Here is a 23,895-nt window from a genome sequence, read left to right as displayed (position 1 = left end):
ATTGTTACCCTTCTGGCCAGATCATAATCAGTACTACAGCTGCTTGAAAGTGTTTTGCTGAAACAGCTTTGTTTAAATGGAAAGTATATTTTGGATTATGTGGAAATCTTTTGCTCTTCTCAAAATATTCCATTTTAATCCCCATCCTAGCATCTTTTGGCTTTCAGTATTTTGTAGCAATCTGAAAACTATTGAGGCGGTACAGAAAAAAGTACTTTTCATCATTTTTTTCCCCATGGAGAATAGCTGTTTTTAATTTTTCAGTAGGCATAAAAAACTGCGTCAAAGAAACAAATATCTCACTTTTGCTCCAGGGTAGCCAGGAATACCATGTGGACCTTGATCACCAGGTTCTCCTTTTCTCCCTGGCTGGCCAGGGGTTCCTGGAAAACCAGGCGGGCCAGGGGGGCCAGTGGAGCCCCTTCGGAGTTCATCACCCAGAAGGCATTTACTGCAATCCCCTTCTTCGCCTAAGGACATGGATTGGAAAGAGAAGAAAGAACACTCTGTCACAACAAATACACTTTCAGCTGTACCCATTATATATATATGTACTTGAAAATACTTGAGCAGTTTATCAAATACTTGGGAAAAGTGCTTATTTTTTTCTTATAAGACACTAACACCTTTACTTGTGTTAGCCTCAGATCAAATTCATCACTCCCTGAGTGTGTCATAATTCAACTTAACTAAAACTGAATACAATAGAAGTTTTACACAGTAAATAACATCAGTTATTTATATTTATACACAGTAAATAGCATCATAACAGTAGAGCATCTTTATAGTTACGTATTATAAACTACCTTTGGGTCCTTTTTGTCCTCTTGGCCCAGGGTAACCTTGTGTGCCAGGTCTACCTGGTGTCCCTTCCTGTCCTTTTAATCCAAAGAGAGAACCTAGACGTGTAATTGAATAAAAAGATAAGTTAATGTATTTTAGATTTACTTTTCTTGTTTCCTCCCTCTTCAAGATGGGCTGCATCTGCCTTTTTTTCTGTAACCCTTAATGCCACTGACTGTCTAATCCAGCTTGTTATTTTTCTCTTGTCTCCCCCTCCTCACAGCTTCCCAAACCTATTCTCAGTAACTTCCGTTTGCTTGTTAACGGTCCCTCTGCCCCCTTACTTATCCAAGCTTCATCCTGCTTGCCTGTCTGTACTGACACAACCACCTACTCCAACAGGGCCATTCGCTTGTCTCTGCATTCCTTAACGCTGCTTGCTTTCATCTGCTTGCAAAGAATCCACCTTTGGTATTGCTCAGCAGGGACAGTCCCCCCAGACCAGCTTTGTCAGGCTTTTTGTCCCTCTGGCCATGACTGCACTGCATGGCTGGAGCACTCCAGTGACCAGGAACTGGCTGGAGCACATGTATTTGCTTGGCTGGAGACCAGCATGAGGGGTTCAGGGAATGTGTATGCTCAGACCTCATTTCAGCATGGTTACAGGACATGGCCTCGACACACACACGGCCCCAGGACCCAGGTCTGCTATCACAGACCTTTGTAACTTCTTCCCAGCCCCCTACTCCTCATTGCTTCTTCTCCTGCTACGGTGGATGATTCTTTCCATTCTTTGGTCTCTTACACCCTGAATTCCTTTGCTTTTATCTCTCAGCACAACATACTTTGCAGTACCACAGACCAACTGTTCTGGATTACTTCCTGCAATCCTTTTCTCCACTCCTGCTCCTGCACTGCAGTGTAGTGCTTTTCACAGAGGCACAATACAGTCTCAGTCAGAAGTGGCAGTGTGGTGCTTTTCACACAACCTCAGTCAGAAGTGGCCTCTGGAGACCACCTGGTACAACCTCCTTCTCAAAGCAGGCCCAGCTTCAAAATCAGAGCAGGTTGCTCAGGGCCTTGTTCAGCTGAGTACCTCCAAGGCTTAAGCATCTCTCTGGGCAACCTGTTCCAGCAGCTGACCACCCTGATGGTGGAAAAGGATTTCCTAATATCTAAGCAGAATTTCCTGTCGTAACTCATGACCTTTGCTTCTTGCCCTGTCACTTATACTCTCGGTGTGTCTGGTTCCATTTTCACTGCGACCTCCTAAGAGGTACAGGAAGATAGCAGTAAGATTTCCCCTTAGCTTTCTCTTCTCCAGGCTAAGGAAGAAATCCAGTTCTCTCAGCCACTCCTTCCATCTCACACGCTTTAGCTCCCTAAACATCTTGTTCATCCTTCATAAGACACCCTTTACTATGTTAGCGTCTTTCTTGTACTGGTGAAGATCAAAAAACAAACTTTTCCACAACTTCTCATTTTAACCTCTGTTTGCTAAACTTACTATTTACAGTCAGTGTTCTCCATTCCAGACCCTTTTCAATCTAGCTCTGATCTCTTGCACACTTACTGGGACACTCTTCCCAGAGTACTGGCACACATCTTTTGTTTGAAATTTCATCTGTGAAAATTATTTTTACCTGAGCAGAATGCAAGCTTAAGCATGTCCATATCCCTCCACCAGCCCAAAGCAGACTTCTTTTTCAATTTTTGACAGGAACGTCTAAAAATCATGCAAACCTTTCTTTCATCAGTGACAACACTTCTACCCTATGTGTCTCCCCACCACCCGTTTTGTTTCATTCCCTCAACCTACTTTTTCACTTTGCTTTGCCAACAACTATCTTTAAGATAAGCAATGGTGTTCCCATGAGTTCTCCTCACCTCTCTTCTTGCACTTACCGGGAATTCCAGCAGGACCAGGAGGACCACGGAGCCCTGGTTCACCGTGCTTACCCGGAAACCCAGGCGGGCCTGCCTGATAAGCAGGAGATCCTAATTCACCTTTTTCACCTTTTGGTCCCATTTCTCCAGGTAAACCTGGCTTATCCGCATCTCCTGAAACAGAAGCAGAATTGTTCAGAACTCAGAACAATTTCTTAACAATGCTGCACAAGGAGCTGTAATGTAACAGAAGGGACAGTTCATGCAACTGCACGTAGCATGCAAGGAAAAATGGAGACATTTTAATGCACAGAAAAAATAGCAACCGCACTTTTCACTTGAGCAAATCAATAGCAGGTCCTGAAGCAAGGCTCTGTCATCATCTCTACTTCAGTTGTTTTGCCAGAGCCCCCCGGGCTGAAGCATGAACACAAAACACACTTCACAGTTAGTTATCTACTACTCTGCACCACATATTTCACCAAGTGCACATGTATTTTCTCCATCTCAATCCTGTACCAGTTAAAATTTGCTATAAAGTCTAGTTGTTGGAACAACTGTTACTGAGGTATTACCATCAGAGAATCCAGGAAGACCAGGCAGCCCACGATCTCCCTGCTCTCCCGGTTCTCCGTGTAGTCCAGAAGCACCCGGAAAGCCTGGTTCACCTCTTGTACCTGAAAGACATCCCCAGTTCCACAAAACACGTTAGTGTGATGCTGTTTGTGACCACAAATGCTGACTTGTGGTATGCTGCAGACCGCTGTTTACTGCAATTCTCAAAATGTTAAAGTTTTGAGAATTTTTTTTTTTTGAGAAAAAGAAAAAGAAAGAAATTTCCTTTCCTTGGAAGTTTTGGCCTTTCCGAACTTTTATCACTTGATGTAATTCTAGTCTGGCCACACAGAGCCAGGACAACTCTGCACAACAGCTGACAGCAGGCACAACAAACCTAGTGAAAAGATCACTAAAGAAATTTATCACACAAAGGAAAAAGACAAATCCTCTTCTATTCCTCAAAGATTCTAATTTTTGTTTGTTTTTCTTATTTTTTTTTAAACACAAAACATTAGGTTAGATGAATGAGCTGCCAGTGCTGCATTTTATCCAGAGACTCTGAAAAAGGACACAGAACACAGACTCTCCCTTTCTTCCTTTTACTGGACAACAGTCACGCTTTTTTTTTTTTTTTTTCTCTCTGTGGACTCAGGAATGCATGGATGCCTTTTGTATAGCAATCCAGCTTCAGCAGGAGAGACAAAGAAGCCACCTTGTCTGCAAAAAGGTGATTAGTGGTCTCTCTTGGAAGGAAATTATACGTTCTGGAACAGCTTAGCAAACCAAAGTTTCTGAAGGAGTTGAATTCTCAGGTTTTCATTCTTTTGATCTGTGTAGCAGGTGGTAAAACACGGCTAAGATGAGCAATCTAAGCAAAAGAGACCTACCTTTTCTTGGAATGTGGTATGGAACATAGACAGGGGGTCCAGGAGGACCCATCTCGCCCTGCTCTCCCTGTTAACAGAAGTTGAAGCATCGCATTTAAGCACATTATTCTGAAGATTTTCTTTTAAGATTGAAACAAAAGCCCACAAAACACAAATAAACAAACTTCCAAAAACACTACAGAAACTTTTAAGAAATCTGAGACGTTTCAAGTTAACAAACAACGTGACTAGTTCTACAGTGACAACAAACTCTTTGATTGTTATTACATCACAGAGAAGAAAAAGGAAAAATACACCTGGTTTATGGCTCCTAACAAATGAAATTAAAGTAGTACCTTGGCTCCTCTAGGACCGTATCCACCTGGTAGGCCATCAGGTCCTGAAAAACCCTGTAATACACATAAAAAGGGTTGACTTTTCCTTTAGCAGAGAGACAATAAAATTATTTGGTCTGCAGCAGCTGGCTTCCTCTGATGTTACTGTGAAAACTATGCAATAGAGTTGAGCAGTTTGCTTCCTGGTGTGTATCGATTCAGGTAATACTATTCAGTCTCTTCGTGCTTTAATGTTCCATCCATTGGACCAAACTTAGCTCCCATCAAAGGCCAGAGGAACTTGCTGTGGCACAGGTTCTGGCAATGGTGCAGAGGGGTGGAGCACCTACACTCGCACCATTCCCTCGGACACTGCAGGGTGGGAGAGGAGAAGGAGGATGTCCTCAGTGCAGGTCAACCCTGAGGAGCATGGGCTGGGCAGCCAGAACATGCCAACCTGTTTCACCAAAACTAAATGAGTCTGAATCATTATGAGTGCACTTATCTTCACTGGAATGCAAACAGCAAGCAACAAAATAGCATGAAGTGCACAGGTCCTCTTTGCTGTTTTCCACGCAGTTGTAGTTGGTTTGGCCAAAGAGAGGTCCCCTGGCTCAAAGAGAAGAACTTGGGACCACCCCTGAACATGCCTTCATCTACCTCTCCTACCCCCAGGCATGCTGTATCCCAGAGAAATTTTCTATCCCTACCTACCACAGAAAACATTTCAGTGTCTAAGGTCCTACCCACCTCTCTCACTTAAAGTGGTTGAAACCCCAAGTGTGTGCATTAAAACACATGGTAAAACACAATGCATCCAATCACAAGGACATATTTCAGCTGCTGCAGGTGCACAAAGAAGAGTGCAGATTTCAGTGATGCAGATACAGAAGAGATCAGAACCTGTGCATTTTACTCAGTTTCTTAAAATCCTTTGTTCTCTATGGAAAATACCGGTATGTGCTCTGTGAAAGGACTGGGGTTAAAAAGGTGAGCTTTTAGTAGAAAACAGTGGCCAGGTCCTCAACTGATATCAACTAAAGCAGTTTCACTGAAGTCAGTAGATCTATAGAATTCACACTAGTTAGATTATTAGCCAGCATTTTTAAAACAGCATCTCCCAGTTCTCACAATCGGAACAACTCCTACATGGAGCATGAATTTTAATAGTATATTTACACAATTTTAAAGCACAATTCCACTGCTCTCAGCAAGACACCATGAACTGAACCATAGGCATCAAGGACCTTTCTGTAATGGCAACTATACTGCAAACTATCAGAAAAGGAGCATTAAGTATCAGGTGTAAAATCTCTTTACGCTAGGTGGAGCTGGTGGTCTAGAAGTGAAGCCAGCAGCTTCCTAATTAACTAATACTTCATGTAATGTGGGCAGGCAAGGCAACTATCCTCTCTCTCTTAAGAATCAAATCATTCAAAAAACAACAAAAAGGGCATTATTGTGAACAGCAAACCGACCAGCCTATTCATAGAATCACAGAATCATTCATGTCGGAAAAGACCTCTGAGATCATCTAGTCCAACCTTTAACCTAGTATTGACAAGTCCACCACTTAACTATGCTAATTAGTACTACATCTACATGTTTCTTGAAGACCTTCAAGGATGGTGACTCAAGCACTTCCCTGGGCAGCCTGTTCCAATGACGCACATCCCTTTCAGTAAAGAAATTTCTCCTAATATCCAACCTAAAAAAAAAACACAACAGAACTATTCCTTTCCATGCATGTCCAAACCAATGTACATTTCACTAAAATTGCTGCCAAAATTTACTTTCAATAAAGGGAAGCCATTGACCATTTCTGACCAAAGTGGAAACCTAAGTTGAGGTCAATCATTTGGCTTTAATGGGTTTTGCATCACTCTCCACACATGTATTACTGGTAGTGTATTCCCTGCCACACCACCAAGTTTTGTGATCAACTGAATACCTGCACAACAGTTACTTTTATTGCTTCATGTGCTTTATGTCCCATGCGTTTCATGTTATTATTGTTGTGCCTTGGTGGCAGGACAAATTCATAAACCTATTAAAGATGGAGAAGCATGGAAAAGTCATGCAGCTCATAGTTATTTGAATACTTCATGGAAGTGATTTCTAATGCTGACTGAAGAAGCCTTTTTCTGAGCATAAACAGAAAGTATGAGCTCTTACTTGTCTGACACAATGCTATTTTAAATATTTGGGTGTGTTTCCATGGGGACAGAGATTTAATGGTGTATTTATCAGTTTCCTTCCTTTTTTTTTTTTTTTTGATATCCAAGATGTAGCATAGACCACAGATCTCAGATCTCAGCCATGTCTGTGTGTCTGTGGAAAGCTATTCAAAATAGTAACTTTTTGCATCTAAGAAGAAAATTATAGAAATCATGGTAGCAGTAAAGGAAGCAATGAAAACAACAACTCCCCACAGCACTTTTAAAATGTGCTCACGTAGAAATGGAAAAATGACCTTTAATTACAGGACCATTTTTTTTCTCACTGATGATAAACTAACTGACCCAAAATTACAATGATAGATGAATCCAGATGATGCCTGCTAGACTACAGTTGGTGGAATTACAGGCAGAATTTGTCCTCTACACTTTACTTTTCAGACAGATTGCCTACATGTGTGTTGGAAACAACAGACGTGTATGCAATACTCACTCTTTCTCCACTGAGTCCCGGAGAGCCATCGATACCAGGCAGTCCCTATGAAGGCACATTAAAATTAATAAATATAAGTAACATCATAACAAATCTTTTAAGAACTATTATTATTTCTTAGCCAAAATAAGTTTGACAATTATTTTGAAGCTCTAAAACTAGCAGTCAGAGTTCAGATATTTTTCCAACGTGATTCACGTATGCTGCAAACAGGAAAGATCTGAAATTTACTCCGGATTTTTATCTTCTCTCTCTTAATTGGGAGATTACAAATTGACCATGAAGATTTTGAAGTGGCTGAGATTTTAAAAAAATATATGCTGAGTACTGTTCTTAGTTTAAGCACCTGTTTAAGCACCTTAGAAACAGTGCCCCCAGAGAAGCATCCATAGATGCTACAAGGTAGTAGGATTTATTTTATTTATTGTTTTCTGTAGTCACTGGAGTCAAACTCATGTTTGTTGAACACAGTTTGAAGAGAGCTAGGGTGGAAACGGTGAAATGAAGACTATGCTGGGGATCAGGGAAGGAACCGTGGTGAGCGAGCACAGGTTTGAGTGAGTGATGCATGAGGCTTCCCCGTGAGGGTGTAGCCAAACCTGTGAGTCATGTGGGCCCCTCCTCCTGTTACCATTTCAAAATGCCATTTTTCCTTTCCTGTACCAGGGATTTCAGAGCTTCCCATAACTTGGAAGACATGGGCTGAAGAGCTCTCATGGCTGTGGCTTGTTAATCTAAGTTTTGCTCCTAAAGGCAAAGTCTCAGATTGGACTTGCACATTTAGCAATACTAATTTTACGTTTAAGGATTGACTCACCCTTTGTCCTGAGAAGCCCATTACCCCTTTTTCACCTCTTTCACCAGCGTACCGTATACCCTAGGAAACATTACATTCAGTTTAACATTTTTCTATATAAAGTGCAAAAAAAAAATTAACAATTTTATGGAAGCTAAACAGAAGGAAAAAAAAATCATTGTAAAACATGCATGATCTAATTATAGCTGCATGTGAAAGAGCCAGTGTCTTTAAAGTAGAGTATAACATGCTTGCTTCATTACAATAGCAGGATCAGGCCATTAGGCAGAGGACAGGGTTTCTCTCCTATCATCTCCTCCTTCTTTATTTCTTCTATAACTGTGACTCTGAAGAGAAGCCAAAGCAATTGTTCAGCTATACAACCAATTAAGCAACTCAGCGTATGCCCAAATTATAGCTCTAGAGAATGATTTGGCAAATACAGGCATGCTACTATTAAAAAAAAAAGGGAGAAACATATCTGAAGCATATCCCACTCTGCTACATCAAGATAAAATCTGTGGTTTTCCTAATAGAGTCACAACAAAATTCTGCATGTATAAAATCTGAACATCAGCTAAAAATATGACTAGGAAGTGCATACGGAGGGCAGCAGGGCTCGCACCGTAGCTTTCTGCCATAACCTCATTGGGAAGTTAACCAGACCATCTGAGAAAATAAAGCTCTGCAAAATGCCCAGTGAGGCATCCCAAGTTGGTGAAGACTGTATTTTAAACCATTCTAGGAAGTAAAAAAGAACCACTCAATAGCAAAGCTATTTGGACAAACTAGAATTTGCATGTGAATTAATTAAACCACATTCAGTCAAGTTTAGTTGACAGCTCTAAATGATAGAGCAACACATGGGATAAACTCTCAGTCAACAGACCTATGAGGCCAAAAGTTTGTATGTGCTGGGCAGCAGACTGAGAAGGATTGAGAACATTTCCTTACATACATATTTAATGGGATTTAATGTAATTTTTAACATAGCAGACCATCAGCAGTAATGAGATTCATTAATAGTTAAAGCTAAAATTTTAAAAAAAGTGTGAGGGAAAACCGTATTTTGGTAAACCAGCAAGAAGCGAACAACAGATTGTGCTGTGGAGTTCTTACGTATCACATTATTGTTTAGATTTCCTAAAGCATCAGAACTGGTGCCCCTGTTTGTGTTGCTCTGTATTGCACCATTTCAGCAAAGAATGCACCAGTATTAACTCTGGTATTATTTGTCTTTGTTGTTCTCCACTTGACTTACTGGTTGTCCAGGTTCCCCTTTTTGTCCACGTTCTCCTCTTTCACCCTAAAAATGAAGAAAAAGTGTTCAGATATGTTAGGCATTCCCATTTACATTTTATTAACTTTTTTACAACACGAAGTTACAAATCTTTTTCAAGAGGAAACCCACCACTCTTACGTTCTTTATTTGTACGTTTATCATATGAAATGCATGTTTTCTTTTCTTTTCTTTTTTTTTTTAAAGTTGCATTAAAATATATATATATATTTCATAGTTTTTCTGAAAATGTTTCTAGGAATATGAACACTGTAGGCTATTTCCAGGCTTGCTCATAAGATTCCTGGGTGATGAGGGCCTGGTTAATGTCACAATAAATAAATCCACTTTCTCCAAGTTTTACCTATTGCTTATCAGTGAATTGTCTGATCAGGTATGAGAATTCCTCTTAGGATGACACAAATTGCAACCTACTCACAATATTGTCTATATCTCTAAACTGACTACAAAGACTGTCCAGACAGGTAGCTCACATCTCCCCTTAGTCGTGGAAATTCCATCTTGGCACCAAAGATATTTTTACATCTTTCAGTATCACACCAGTTTACTTATATTTCTGGAGCCATGTGAACTTTGTAGCTTCAAATTCAGAACTGAAAACTACTGGTCTGGACATTGGTGCTCACCATAGAACATACCTATATGAGGTATGACTATCTCTGCTCCCAGTAAGAAGCAACAGATGAAAATAAACTGTATCTTGCTGTAGAGGATTTCTCCAATACCTATGGACAAGCCTTGACTATAAGTATACAAACACCTGCACCATAGAGATATGTTACATAAACATACATGACAATTCTGATTGCTTCCCTAAAATGTGCTTCTTACAGGAGGATGATTTCATTCATTGTTATGGAAAATGAGATACTGAATAATTTCTTAGCTGGTATTTCTGGTTGTGGAACCAGAAGACATCAGTGATGACCAGTAGCTGCATACTAGGGTTTATTTAAACAAAAATAGCAAGTTTGCTATGATACCTCCAGTCTTACTTTGTGAGAAGCGCTTTTTAAATAGCCAACATAATAATAAAAAATACTTTATGATTCAAGCTGCAGGAAAGCAGCAGATTTGTCTTTTGACAAACTAATGTCTTCTACATACTATATGTAAAAGCACATTTGTACAATATTTTAGTTTTGATAGTAGAGAGCTCTTAATTCCTCTCACATTTTGCGAAAATATTCTGTAGTTACCTTGTGTTTGTCAGAGGGGACACCCATCAGTTCTCTTGTAGGAAGCCCGGGTGGACCTGGTGGACCTGGGGGTCCCTGCAGTGAAAACGTAAGGGTACGTTTACTAACAGTTACAATATCTCGTCAAGTTGTTGATCAACACCAGTTGATGAATGGAATGAATGATGAGTAGAAAAAGAGGGATACAGATTTTCCCCTGCTAAGAATACAGTTCTAAACCTCTAAATAAATTGACAGCAAGAAACAAGTTTACTTTGTGCTGTGATAAACATAAAGCAATACGTGCTCTTTCCCTGTATGCTTCCAGAATAACTGTAAAGGCTATTGCTTTATATAAAGTAGTCTGGCTCTATAAATTTTGGAAATGTCACCTCTGATTTGTGTTGGTGTAAATGAAGGCACAGTTAGACCAAGACTAATGTAAAAGTTAGATGTAAAAGTTAGTTCAGTTATGACATTTGTTATGGAGATTATCAAATATAGCTTTCAAAGCTATATTCGTTTGCTTTTCTATTATAATTATGTAATATAATTGCCAACTAAGAGCGTATTTAAAATAGATTCCTTTATCAATAGCAAACAACATCATCCTGTCCTGTAGTGATACTAATTCATCAGTTTTTCTTTACCTGTTCGCCTTTTTCTCCATAGAAGCCAAGGCCCCTGTTGCCCTGCAAAAGCAATAGGTCAAGATTTACTAAAAGTACAACCTGGTTTTCTAATGTAAAATTTAAATTTAAACACGCTGAAGGGCCTTTTCAGACTTAGAACTCCGTAGGATGCCACTGCAGAAGAGTAACAAGCAATAATCTAGTTTTACCTCATAGTATTTTTAGAGATTTAGAAGTATTTTTATAGATGTAAACATCAGAAAGATGACTCTAATTGAAATCTCATGTTACCAGTGCTTCTTATAACAGACTTTGAGTCATTCACTAAGTAACGTTGTGAAAAGATCAAGCACTTCTTTTGCAAGTTTTTTAATGGAACCAAATGTTAAATAAAAATACCTAGGTGGGTCAGAACAATTAACATATTTTTTTTCCGCTGAGATATAATTGAATATTGTGCAGACTGCAAGGATTCTCTGTTCATGGGAAGCTACTGTGACTACAGTAGCAAATTAAATCTGGCTCTAGAACTGGTTTAATCGTTTCAGGGCAGCCGATCCCAGTGTAAGATTAACTTCTTGTGGTATGCAGCCAACACAGAAGGTCTTGTGCTACACAGCCTTTGGAGCAGCCTGTGGTTCTTTATTTTACTTCCTCCAAGTGGGTCTTGGATAAACCTTTGTGACACAAAATCAACATGAACAGCTTTGAAACAAAGACTTACTTGTGGTCCTTGTGGTCCTGGGGGCCCTGGTGGTCCCTAGGGAAACACAATATGCGAGAGCAAGTTACTTGTCACTTTGTAATCGATGCATGCGGGTCAGTTACTCTATATCAGAAATAAAAGCATATATTTGGAAAATAGTGTAATCCTTAGTGCTCAATGTACTATTCTTGATACATTAGCTGTGTTTACTGATCTGAAAAATACTCTCCTAAGTCATACAATAATCTTTCCTAACAGAATAGAAGTCTCCCAGCTTAGACATAATGAAATTCTGGTTTTATTTCAAGTAATAAGAACTTGCGCTTTTGGATCCTGACTTAGTAACATTTTAACTTCATACCTAAAGTTAAGCACATCTTTAAGCACTTCACTGAACTAGTGTCTTGGTACTGCATTGGTGTTTAAAGGGTGTTAAACTACCATGTGTGTATATCAGATTACCAATTTGGTATTTTACAGAATGAAAAAGGAAGATGGTGGGAAATGAAACCAGAACAGACATAAATGCTTGTCTTACAATAAAGTCTTGCAAGAGCAGTAAGTAAAGCTATTAATTGGACAGAAAACCTACATTGCTTCAGTCAACTAGGGTAGTTAATAGGCTCCAAAGGGTTCTAAGCATTAAAAACTCTATCAAATGTGGGAGAGGTGGGGTGAATAAGAAGCACAAGCTTTTCAGAGAAGGAGATTGTGAATAAGAGGAATAATAAAAGCGAGACAGCTGTCAATGGAACTGTCCACCTGCTGAGCCCCAAAGGGGGTACAATTTGGGTTATGCAACATCAACCCAAACTTACAAAAAACAAGATCATGACAGTCAGGTGAGACCTAAACTTATATATGTCTCCTTTGCTATGTGTCTTTGTGTAAATACACAGTAGACTAGTTCTGACAAAACAATGTCTAAATCAGTTTTGGTTAGTCAAGGAGTCCGTGAGCCATTGCCTAATCTACAGGGCAGATGCACTGTGCGGGCATGCTGCCATCTGGAGGAGCCACGTTTGCCTTCATGTGGGATCTAGGACTCGAGGATGAGGAACAGTGCAAACCTGGAAGCATTTCCCAGGTCCCTCCCACAGGTCAATCACAGTTTCAGAGATGATAAAGATAGTTTGAACCATTTCGTTAATAGTGGAGATGGTGGGTATCCATCTACTGTGGCAGAGTGTTCAAAAGAGACGTTGTGATGATTGTAACCAGAGGGATGTAGTCATGAGGCTTAGAAAATGCATAGTTCTGTCACTCCTTACATCTTACATCCAACACAGTGTCCTGGGAATAGTAGGCTGGGTCTCCTGTGTGAAGCTCATGAAACTAATGGGTTCACTCTAGGAACAAAGTAAGTAAAGGACTGAGAAGATTTCCTTTCAGGAGGTTCAGAGGAGAAAGATAAGATGCAGCTTACTCCCAGTGATAAAGCAGACACTGCAGAAAATTAACTTTGGAGAGGCTTAGCATGCTGTGAATTTAGTCCTAGAATTTTATTTTATTCTATTTTATTTTATTTATTTATTTGTGGGGGGGTGGGGAGGGGCTGGGTGTCCCTGAAAAAAGGTTATGGAGGTCGTTTGTAAGAAGCCCTGAATTTGATTTTTTTTCCCCCCCAAAATTAGTGATGTAGAGCAGGTCTGAAGTAAATGTTGACAAATAAAAAGACAAAAAAGTAAGCAAGTGCTATAAAGTTTCTTACAGGAAAATAAAGCAAGCCTAAATAAAACAAAGTATACTGAATTTGAACATCTGCTTTTCACCCATAAAACCATTAACCATGGTAAACAAGAAATGTAGAAAATGATATCTGTAGAGAACACAATATTTCCAAAGAAATGGTCAGCGCCATTTGTCAACTCCAGTGCTGTTAATGTTGACTTTTGAAAAAAAAAATACTGAAAAAAAGTTTAAAAATAAAATGGTCTTGTAAAAACTAATAAAGGAAATTATCTATTCAATCTCCTGTAGGAAGTATGGATAGCTGATAACCACATCCTTTATGAGAAGAAAAGATGACATATTTAGATCCTGATATCTCAGTGTAGGGGGCTGTAGATACCTAAATGGACTGCAATCAATAATCTTTACAAAGAAGACTCTTTCAAGGAGGTTAAAGAAATACAATATAAATCAAGAGCCTCAGGTAATACAGGGTGAAAGAAAGTATACTTTGTGCAATACTCATCACTGTAGAATCAGTGTCTTAGTACTTTTTTCAAGGTTTTCTATCCAAGGGCACCTACTTGCTATTTCTAAATTCATTTTTTCTCTTCATTTGCTATGCTACAGTTTAACATAATGAATCTTGCTGAGATGATTCTTTCATTAGGTTAATTTCCTACAGAAAATATTTTAAGCATACTTACTGGTCTTCCTCGCTCTCCTCTTGGACCAATAGGTCCTTGAACACCCAGTATACCTGGAGGTCCCTTTAAATTGAAAAAAGAAAATACCAAAACATCAATTCATGTTGTTTTGATATCAGTTACTGTTGACACTTTATCACATTTGCTATACTACTACTTACTGGAAAACCACTGAATCCTGGATCCCCAGGTTCTCCCTAAAGAAAACAAAGAAGTAAAAAATGCAGTAAATACTATACACAAAATTGAATAAAATATTTTCTTATTAACTTTTTCTTATTCCAAAAGCTATTTAAAAATCATAGCATATATTCCATATAAATCCTTATGTACAGATATATTCAATGAATATTTTGAGATAACCTAATGTGTTTTATCATGGATTGATTTTATACTTTCTCTATATAGTATAGTTACATATAATATACTTGGAAGGTACAAAGATGGCTAGTGAAGTTAGGGATCCAAACTGCAAGGCTGAGATGGACAACAGGCCATGTTTAATTCCTTTTTGAAAGACCCATCTAATCAGTAGCTTAATTAGGGATACAACCTTAGCTGAAATGTACAAGTTGATTTTTCATGAGTTGCATGGGAATTACCAAATCGTTTTGATTCTCTTCTGAGTCACTGAGAAGCTCTTGGAACATACCGTTTTCAGTGACCACATATTTTAACTGCAGTACATGTTGAAATGTTTTTGGAAATTGGATCCAAAAATGTTCTAGTGCAAAGACCTTTCAAGCCCATAAATAATACAGTATTCAGTCCAGACACCTTCAATCATCTTAACTTTTATTTTTTTATATATATATATCTAGATAATTTGAGTTTAGTTAATGGAATAATCTGTGGAACCAAATACTTTTTGAAATGAATACAGGTGCCAATATCTATTCTTGACTATAAATACTTGAGTAGTTCTCTAATTACTACTAACGAGCAAACAGAACTTAAAAAGTTTCTGAAAGGAAAAGATTCCATTAAAAAAAGTCAAAAGAAAAATATATTTTTGCATTCATCACTGGCATAAAATTTACTTAAATGAACTTAGCAGATCCCAGTGCCGAGTACAGCTCTGATGCATCTTTGTACTTAAATTTGTCACAGTTTACACTCTAACAGTATATGTAACCACTTATCATTATCTGATATTTTCAAATTATACAAAACTATACATATGAGAACAAGACTCAGGTGATCACAAAACAAGTTTTTAGGATTAGACAGAGTAAGGGCACCCATAAGAATACTTGAGGGTTACTAAATATCTAAATAATACATTGAAGCATATATTATCACAAGTCAACCAAACTCCTACATGGAAGTTATACAGAAAGAATCATAATATTAAATGGAATCATTCAGTGGAGAAAACGGTGAGAAAGGAATGATTTTACCAGGAATGATATACGGTAGTCATCGAATAAAGAGGGTAAGACTTGAACTACAACATTTGCACTTGTATTTAAAAGTACAATGTTACAAACCTTTTAAAATCGACATGTTTATGTCCTTGTCCAGTACCTCTGCAATCAACCTGCAGACTGGAAGTCCTTGCAAGTAAGTGAGTGGACATGTCCTCCCTGGATATTGGATAGGCTTTGCTGTAACCAGAGACAGCAGAAGCCACCTGGCAAAACCTACACAGAATTTAAGTGGGTCTCTAGGAATGCGTCTTCCAGAATGTAAGGGAAACTCACTCTCCATCACCTGTTTTAAAAACAGTACTGAGCGTTGATCGAAAATCCATCAGCTCGCGGGAGTGACACACGTACCCGGTAACGGCTGGCAATGTCCGGCGGTAGTATGTAGGGCTCTCCCTTCTGGCCCTTCGGTCCTTGGACTCCCTGGATGTGACCGAAAAAAAAGGAAAAAAGTAAGCTTTCATATCATCTGTGAATTCATAAACAGTTACGAGTAATGCAAAATATCTGTAAGGTTTTTCATGAGCATATATGTACCACTGTTTGAAGGCAGAGACTATGTCTAACTCTGGAAAGTCGTGGTTTACAAACAAAATATAAACCCTTGTGGTACCCAAAGGAATGGATTTAAAATACAGGGGGAAGAATTCCCTGTTACTTAGGAATGATATTATGGGATGGCACCTGCCAGATAGAGCCGCAGCTGCAGCTACTCAGGGCTGACACATGGGCTGGTAAATCAAGGAGCTCCCGTGCTCATTGCAGCATGATCCTACGTATCATGCTATGGAAAGCCAGTATGTTGGGCATGGGTAGGGAAGGAAAATGTTACTTTCATCAGGAATTGTGAGTCTGATATTCTTTCACTGCTTTTGGATAAAGCTGTACAGGATTTCTTGAAGCAACCTCCCTGCAGGACCTACATGATAGGTACAGCAGACCTTCTAGCCCTAAGTGTTACGAAGCTCATCTGGGTAGGTCCACAAGGAGGCTGCACTGCGCCAAAAGGGATCTCTATGAAGAGGTGTCCCATCAGTTTCTAACACACACGTGCACGAAATGCAAGTGCTTCAGTAATGATCTTCACTTCATTTGCTGTCACCTACTTACAATGGTACCGGGGAAACCAGAGAGTCCTGGAGTTCCTGAGTCGCCAGGGTCACCTACTGTCCCGTTACAGCCATCATGACCCGGTTTCCCCCTCGATCCTGGCTGCCCTGGATGACCCTGTTGAGGAAAAAAAAAGTGTTTATCTATCCATCTGTTTCTAGTTTTCCTTTTCCTGTAGTCACACAGTATTTAGACATTCTCACATTAAGCCCAAGACTTGGATCCATGGGAAACTATGATTTTCAAAGAAAGAAACAGACAGTGCCTTTTTTTAATATAGCTGCAGCTTGAACCAGATGCCCCAGACAGTATGAAAAAAATGAGTAGTGAAGGACCTTTCAGAAAGGGTAGGAAAGCTATGTTCAATGCAGTCTCTGTTAACCAGAGAACTAAGCCAGATGAGACTGCTGTGCAGGGAGCCACCAAGAACTGAGATTGTTAAGAATTTCAGTGATTCACACTGGAGGAGTGGGAAGAAAGGTTCATTACTGGCTTTGAACAGCTTCCAAGCTAGGAAAAAAGTCAGTGATGCCTTTGGAGCTAGGTTGGGTGTCATGATGAAGCTGTAAGTACAGAGATGGGAAGAGATCAGATGGGCTCAAAGGGCACTGGGGGTACTAAAGAAGCTCCACGTTGAGCCTCTGAGATGCCTCAGGAAAGCAGGAAAAAGTTACTCCTGCCTTAAAATGAGTTTCCATTGCAGTGCCTATGTTCACCTCAATTGCACTTACGATTGCTTTGCACTGGGATTGATGAAAAGCTAATCTGCCCTTGAGCAGCTTTCTTCCAGGGGGCTCAGTCAGAAAACAAATAAACAAAAAAAAAACAACACAGAAACTAACATAAACAGAATAATTTCTTCCTTCTTCACTACCTAGAGCAAGGGCTTTCTTTTTGCTTCTGCTCACTTTCTTAGAAGAAAATGAGATCTGTCCATGCCCTCACCTAGCTCCATCAAATACTCACATTCCTCACTCCAAAACAGACCCAGGTTTGCCACCCTCCTCTCTTGGCCTTTAGCCCCACATCCCACCACTTTGCTGTTACAGTTCATATATGTGACTATTTGCCTTCTCTTCTTGCCATGGTCAGTGTTGTGCTTTGGCCTAAGAAAACTGGTTGGAGAACATAATCAAGTGAGAAGTGTGGAGGGCTTGAGGATGCATGCGGGTTCAAATGGTATCTGAAAGCATTTATCCCCCACAATGCAATTGCAGAGGTCATGGAGGCAGGGCTAAAAAAGAAAACTTGCTCAGGTAGCAGAAGCGGTCCAGCTATAGTAACATGGAGCTTCAGAGGAGAGTGATTTACTTGCGGGAAGACAGAGCACTGAGAAACAACTCAATGATGTGGTGGGGCAAATGAGATCCTTGGCTACAGGAGGTTTCTTCTTCCTTTAAGAGTGATAAGGAGAGAGAGGAGGAAGAGTGTGTGAGAGAAAGCCCTGAAACTTGATACAGAGCTCTTCAGGAAACAAAAAGGGTGAAAGCAGAGTGGATGTGGATGTGTGGGTTGCAGAGTGAGGCCCCGGTGTCAGGGAGCACTACAAAGGAAACCCAAGCCTGGGAACTCTGTCCAGGGATTCCAGTGACTCAGATTTCTTTGTTATTTTATGACACAAGATGTAAAGGAGTGTAAGCTGGGAAAATGCTGTGCTGTGAACTTTACCCAGTTTTCCTCTTTGAATGTTTCAGTTTCGTGGACCTGGACAATTTGTTCAAAGTTTTTGAGATAAATAGTTTTTTTAAGACCATCTCATGCAAGCTGTATGAGATATAAACCAAGTAACAATGGTTAGTATTCTTACATGTATTGGTCTTTCTATGTACTTTATAATTCTGAAATAATTAAGGCATGACCCACTGGTGTCCTTTGCTCACTATCCTAGGAGATGTAGAGAACTTATCTCACAGCTCTTTCCTACAAAAGAACATACTTAGCTGGGTAACCTCCAGGGACACAAGAAATTTCCTTCCGTTTTTGTCCCTTTTTACAAGGGGATTTCTCCAAAGGACAAAGCAAACGGACCTTAATTATCAGAGGGAATGAGTGGGAGCACAGATTCTATTCTTTTGCTGTGCATCTGCAGTTCCACTTACTTTAGCAAATGCCCTTAGCTTAACAGCGCGTACGTGGCCGATGCAGAATTCAGCCCAGAGACTTTAATTAAAGTACAAAGGCATTAAACCAGTCTGCAATAATTGCAGTTGGTAGTTTCTTAAACATGAGGTAACTGGATACTTACAGGAACGCCATCTGCCCCTGGGAATCCAGTGACTCCTCTTAGCCCCTAGAGTGAAACAGCACAATTAAAATGATGTTCTGTCTAATATTTTGCTCATTAGCTAAAACATCTGATACTCAAAAGTTACCATTTCTCCTTTGGGTCCACTTATTCCTGGATGTCCTCTTTCACCTTTGTGACCTTTGGGACCTTGCACTCCTGGGATCCCCATCAATCCTGGTGGTCCAGGGAACCCCTGTGATCCAAGGAGTCCTGGCTGGCCCTGGTAAAAGTAATAAAAAAAGCATTTATTTAGGAACAGTTATGATGTGTGAAGCTGGGTTAGTTATCACTCCTGCAATGTAGTCAATCTCTTCAAGAGAAAATAAACAGAAACTCTTTTCATTTCAGTAGAGCAGACTCTTTGATGAACGTCATCTGGAAACACCATACATAAACTCCAGCAAAGTGACTACATTGTGCATGACAAAATCAATACATGGAAATGAACTCACAAATCAATATTCACTACTCAAACATTCACTGCTACTCCATGGAAAAAGTGTTTTGTCTGGAATAGGGAGAATGACTTCTTGAGAGAAGGAGGCTGATACTGAATGTCATGAATTTCTGCCTGAATTTCTGCCTTTTTGGGATGGTATTTCTATTTAACAGTGGAGCCTGAAAATGATTAGACAACACACCATTAGGGTGTGGCATCCACATAGGTTGAAGTGTCGCATGTGGGTTTCCCTGTCATTAACAGTTCCCTTCCAGAGCTGGTTTGCTAGAACAGCCCTAATGACACTCTTCAGGCCACTTCAAACATTGTTTAAAAATAATTCTCTGTTGACTGCCAACATCACAAGGCTCATCACAGGGAAAAAAAGATCATTTTGAAATGACACAATGGTGGTTTAAATAATGGGGCTGTGACAGTATGTCTGAGATCCGTGAACCAAAGTATTTGAAAACCATTCCAAATGCAGTGTCACCAAGGCACATATGTTTTGTATGCTTTGTGGTACTCACTGCACTAATGACAGTAATAATAAATTGACAGTCTTTTCTGGAGAGAAATGCTTAAATGGCACAAAGCACCATTTAACAAGACATTCTAATGAAGCAAATTCTAATGAAAGTATTTTTAAAATGCAATTTGATTTTCACAGGCCATTCTGCAACATCATCAATATCTCGCAAAGCAAGAATTATAGCAAAACATGAACAAATAGGTATGTATTTATACAAACAAATTGTTAAAAAAATCAGTATAAAATGTATAGTGTAACAGCATTAAAATAGTATAAAATATATACTATCCCATCTTCCTACAACAGCTTACTTCCTTTTCCGCTCTCACCCATGCCTGGAAAGAAAGAATTAAAAAAAGAATGGAATCCCTCTCCAAGAAATGCAATTGTTCAACTTCATTTAATGTCATTGGGATTGTCATTGAGAAGTGAAAGAAGGCAGTTTAGGGACTTGAAGAAGTGAACATGAAGATACCCTAATCCTAACTTCTTTGTATTCAGACAGCAGTAGTCAAGCTAGCAAACATTGCTTTATTGATTTTAGGTGAACTTTTGTTCTCCTATTAAAGGATAGGCCCACTTGTGACACAGTTTCAAAATGCAACTGTCAACTATCCAGAGAATCACAGAATCATAGAATGGTTTGGGTTGGAATTTTTAATTATTAAATTATTATGGATTAATAATTATTAAATTTATATTATAAATATTATATTATAAAAATATTATAAATTAATAATTCCAAATTATGGAATTATTAAAAATAATAATTAAATCCATGTTTCCCAATATTCATGGGGGATGTTGCATACACTATTGCTATTGGTTTCACTGGAGTTAGTGGATTTGGGGGAGAATCATAGATCGCAGAATGGTTTGGGTTGGAAGGGACCTTAAAGCCCACCCAGTTCCAACCCCCTGCCATGGGCAGGGACACCTCCCACCAGACCAGGTTGCCCAAAGCCCCATCCAGCCTGGCCTTGAGCACCTCCAGGGATGGGGCATCCACAGCTGCTCTGGGCAGCCTGTGCCAGCGCCTCACCACCCTCTGAGTGAGGAACTTCTTCCTAATGTCTAATCTAAACCTACTCTCTCCTACTTTAAAGCCATTCCCCCTTGTCCTATCGCTCAACTCCCTGACAAAGAGACCCTCCCCAGCTTTCCTGTAGGCCTCCTTTAGGTACTGGAAGGCCGCTGTAAGGTCTCCCCAGAGCCTCCTCTTCTCCAGGCTGAACAACCCCAACTCTCTCAGCCTGTCTTCACGGGAGAGGTGCTCCAGCCCTTTGATCATCTTCATGGCCCTCCTCTGGACTCGGTCTAATACACCCAAGTCCTTCCTGTGCTGGGGGCCCCAGAGCTGAACGCAGCACTCCAGGTAGGGTCTCACGAGAGCAGAGCAGAAGGGGAGAATCACCTCCCTTGACCTGCTGGCCATGCTTCTTTTGATGCAGCCCAGGATGCAGTTGGCTTTCTGGGCTGCAAGCGCACATTACCGGCTCATGTTGAGCTTCTCGTCAGCCAACACCCCCAGGTCCTTCTCCTCAGGGCTGCTCACAATCCTTTCTCTGCCCAGACTTATTAGTGCTTATCTATCTGTAGTTAAATTTTATATATACTGTAGTTGTCTTATTATCATAAACTGTAAAACATAAACCATGACTGAAACATAGCGTACTTCTGGTTAAAAAGAAGAAAAAAAGCCCATCGTTTTCCATACCATCTTTTTGGAAAAAAGCTGTCACAGTATTTTCAGTAGTTTTTTATATTTTAAACCCCATTATATAATATCAAACAAGTCCATACCGAGAAACTGAGATAATCAAACAAAGTACAGAGCTCAGTGCATTTTTTTTTTTCCTGGGAAAAAGACTAGGAATGAACCAGTATGAAGTGTGAATTACATGTGCTTCCTCAGGGACAAGCCACCCGTATGGATCCCTGATGGTGCTATACCAGTATGATTAATTTGACAGAACTGGTGGGTTAGGTGCATTACCAAAGGACACCATGGACTATTGTTTGAGCTGACACCACAGGAGATGATCTCTCCTGTACTTACAACCAAGCCCGACCTCATACAGCTTCCCTACTTGTAAAGCAAGCCTGCTCTTGGGGACTATTACCATTTAGAAGGCCAACATATTTCCATTTTTCAATTCAACAAATTGAGAAGAAAAAAAGCTTATATGAGTACATACACAATATATGATTCCTGTTGGCAGGAGGCACACACATCTGAGCAAGTGGCAGCTCATTTCCCTACACCAGTCACAGCTGGCTACTACAGATGCAGCTTTCTCCACATAAGCAGTTTTCAGTCTTTTAAAATCAGTGAATCTCCAAGTTATCCTATGGAGGTGCAGACCCTTGTCTAGCCATGTTCACAACAGCCATACTTTACTTAGTTACTGCCTCAAATGGAAAGCTGCTGATTAGAAGCACTAGAATAATGATTTAAATGGGAACTAACAAGTTCATTAGTGTGAGCTCCAAGGTCAGGAAAAAGTAGCCTTTTCTGATGCCACTTCTTCTTGACTTACTTTAAGTGCAAAGGGATTGAGTATGTACAAATTAGTGTATACCATGAAACAGCCTTTTTTTGGGGGGGGGGGGAAATAACAGATATTTCATCCATTCTAAAAGATACACAGTTGGCTCTTTTTTTTTTTTTTTTTTTTTTTTTTGTAGAACATTATCTCAGTATCTATTCTTACGCTCTTGCATAAGATTTTTATCTAGTTAAAAAAATTCCATCACACTGCAAAATTTTAAAATCTAATTAAATACTTAAGCTAGTTTATCCTTCCCCACACGTACAAATCTGGAAAGGAACCTTTAAAAAGGATGAAAAGTATCTCACACATCTGTGAAGAACATAGAAAAATTACTCAAATTCAATTTTAGGGATTTGAGTTGGCTCTAGTTTCAATTTAATCTTAAGAGGTTCTGGGAAGAAACATTTCAGTTCCTTCCACAAAGAAAGTAAACCATGGATTCTGCGTACTGAAAAGGTCACTTCATTATTACATTGAAGTAAATGAAAGCCACAGGAGGTCAAACCAATTCCAGAAGCCACTCACCCACCTGAGACATATAAAATGCCTTTTTAGTTCATACCTGCTTACATTTTTGGGGCAGCAGATTGCAGACAGAATGAATGTAAACTTTCAGTTGTAACTTTTGACAAAATGCTGGTTATGGTTGTAATTATTGAATCTGTGCATAGCTTTCTGCAGGGAACTGTAATACTCCAAAGCCGGCATTGCATGGGACACAGTTATGTCTCTAATTCATATACAAAATACCACCCCTACTGTTTGGGGTTGCAGTCCCATCTTTTTGTCTGGTAGGGAGGAAGAAGTAAACAAGGAGTGGAAAATGAGGAAGAGAGCAGGGCAGTGCCGGTGTCCCTTCCCCATGCTTTCCTGGTTATTATTAAATCACTTGTTTGTTGAGACACTTGGGTGGACTATTTAATATTATTTGTAATAAAGACAAGGTAACCAATCCTTCTGGGACTGGTTCATCACAAGGCTAGAGTCAGAGCTGGAGAAGTAGTTAATATTATGACAGTTTGTGTAGTTCTTCAGCCAGTTAGCATCTTGGCTTGTTAACTGGATTAGCTTTATTAACCTTTGTTAACTCAGACTTGTAAGCTTTTACTCTACTTTCTTTATGTTAAATCTCTTGTTGAACAAGTATGTCCCCTTTTCATTAGCAAATGACCTAAGAACATGTGCTCTTTTGCAAAGGTCATTAAGGAGATTTAAGCAAAGACAATCAGTTTGAAAGGTTCAGTCAAATAAAACATGACTCAATTATTAGAGTCCTGAATACCCCTGTGTGAAATATGCCATGCATGCTACTACTCTGGTTGTGCTCCTGGAGGTTCAGAAATCCTAGAAAATTCTCCAAAGCTGTGAAATTGTGTCTGGATTAAATTTCCAGGTTAAAAAAAAAAAAAAAAAAAAAAAAGAAGAGGTAAGCCTACGGGAATATGCTGTACCTGGC

General features: G+C 39.6%; 1 protein-coding gene across 1 annotated transcript in view; it reads right to left on the bottom strand.

The window, feature by feature from the left end:
* Positions 1–23,895, bottom strand: part of COL4A2 (collagen type IV alpha 2 chain) — a 140,820-nt gene that overhangs the window by 31,627 nt on the left and 85,298 nt on the right. Inside the window, exons 4-21 of the mRNA XM_083836221.1 lie at positions 18,999–19,133; positions 18,872–18,916; positions 16,627–16,743; positions 15,868–15,939; positions 14,251–14,286; positions 14,090–14,152; positions 11,730–11,765; positions 11,024–11,065; positions 10,395–10,469; positions 9,157–9,201; positions 7,917–7,976; positions 7,100–7,144; positions 4,451–4,504; positions 4,116–4,182; positions 3,246–3,347; positions 2,689–2,844; positions 807–899; positions 304–470 (exon numbers count right to left, since the gene is read on the bottom strand). Coding sequence (XP_083692347.1) covers positions 304–470; positions 807–899; positions 2,689–2,844; positions 3,246–3,347; positions 4,116–4,182; positions 4,451–4,504; positions 7,100–7,144; positions 7,917–7,976; positions 9,157–9,201; positions 10,395–10,469; positions 11,024–11,065; positions 11,730–11,765; positions 14,090–14,152; positions 14,251–14,286; positions 15,868–15,939; positions 16,627–16,743; positions 18,872–18,916; positions 18,999–19,133 — 1,410 coding nt within the window. The remainder of the gene's footprint in view (positions 1–303; positions 471–806; positions 900–2,688; positions 2,845–3,245; positions 3,348–4,115; positions 4,183–4,450; positions 4,505–7,099; positions 7,145–7,916; positions 7,977–9,156; positions 9,202–10,394; positions 10,470–11,023; positions 11,066–11,729; positions 11,766–14,089; positions 14,153–14,250; positions 14,287–15,867; positions 15,940–16,626; positions 16,744–18,871; positions 18,917–18,998; positions 19,134–23,895) is intronic.

Source organism: Anser anser (genome assembly GCF_964211835.1).
Source record: "Anser anser genome assembly, chromosome: 1".
Taxonomy (NCBI): Eukaryota; Metazoa; Chordata; class Aves; order Anseriformes; family Anatidae; genus Anser; species Anser anser.
Note: the sequence above shows the minus strand (reverse complement) of the source record. Positions and strands in the feature narration are given on the sequence as shown.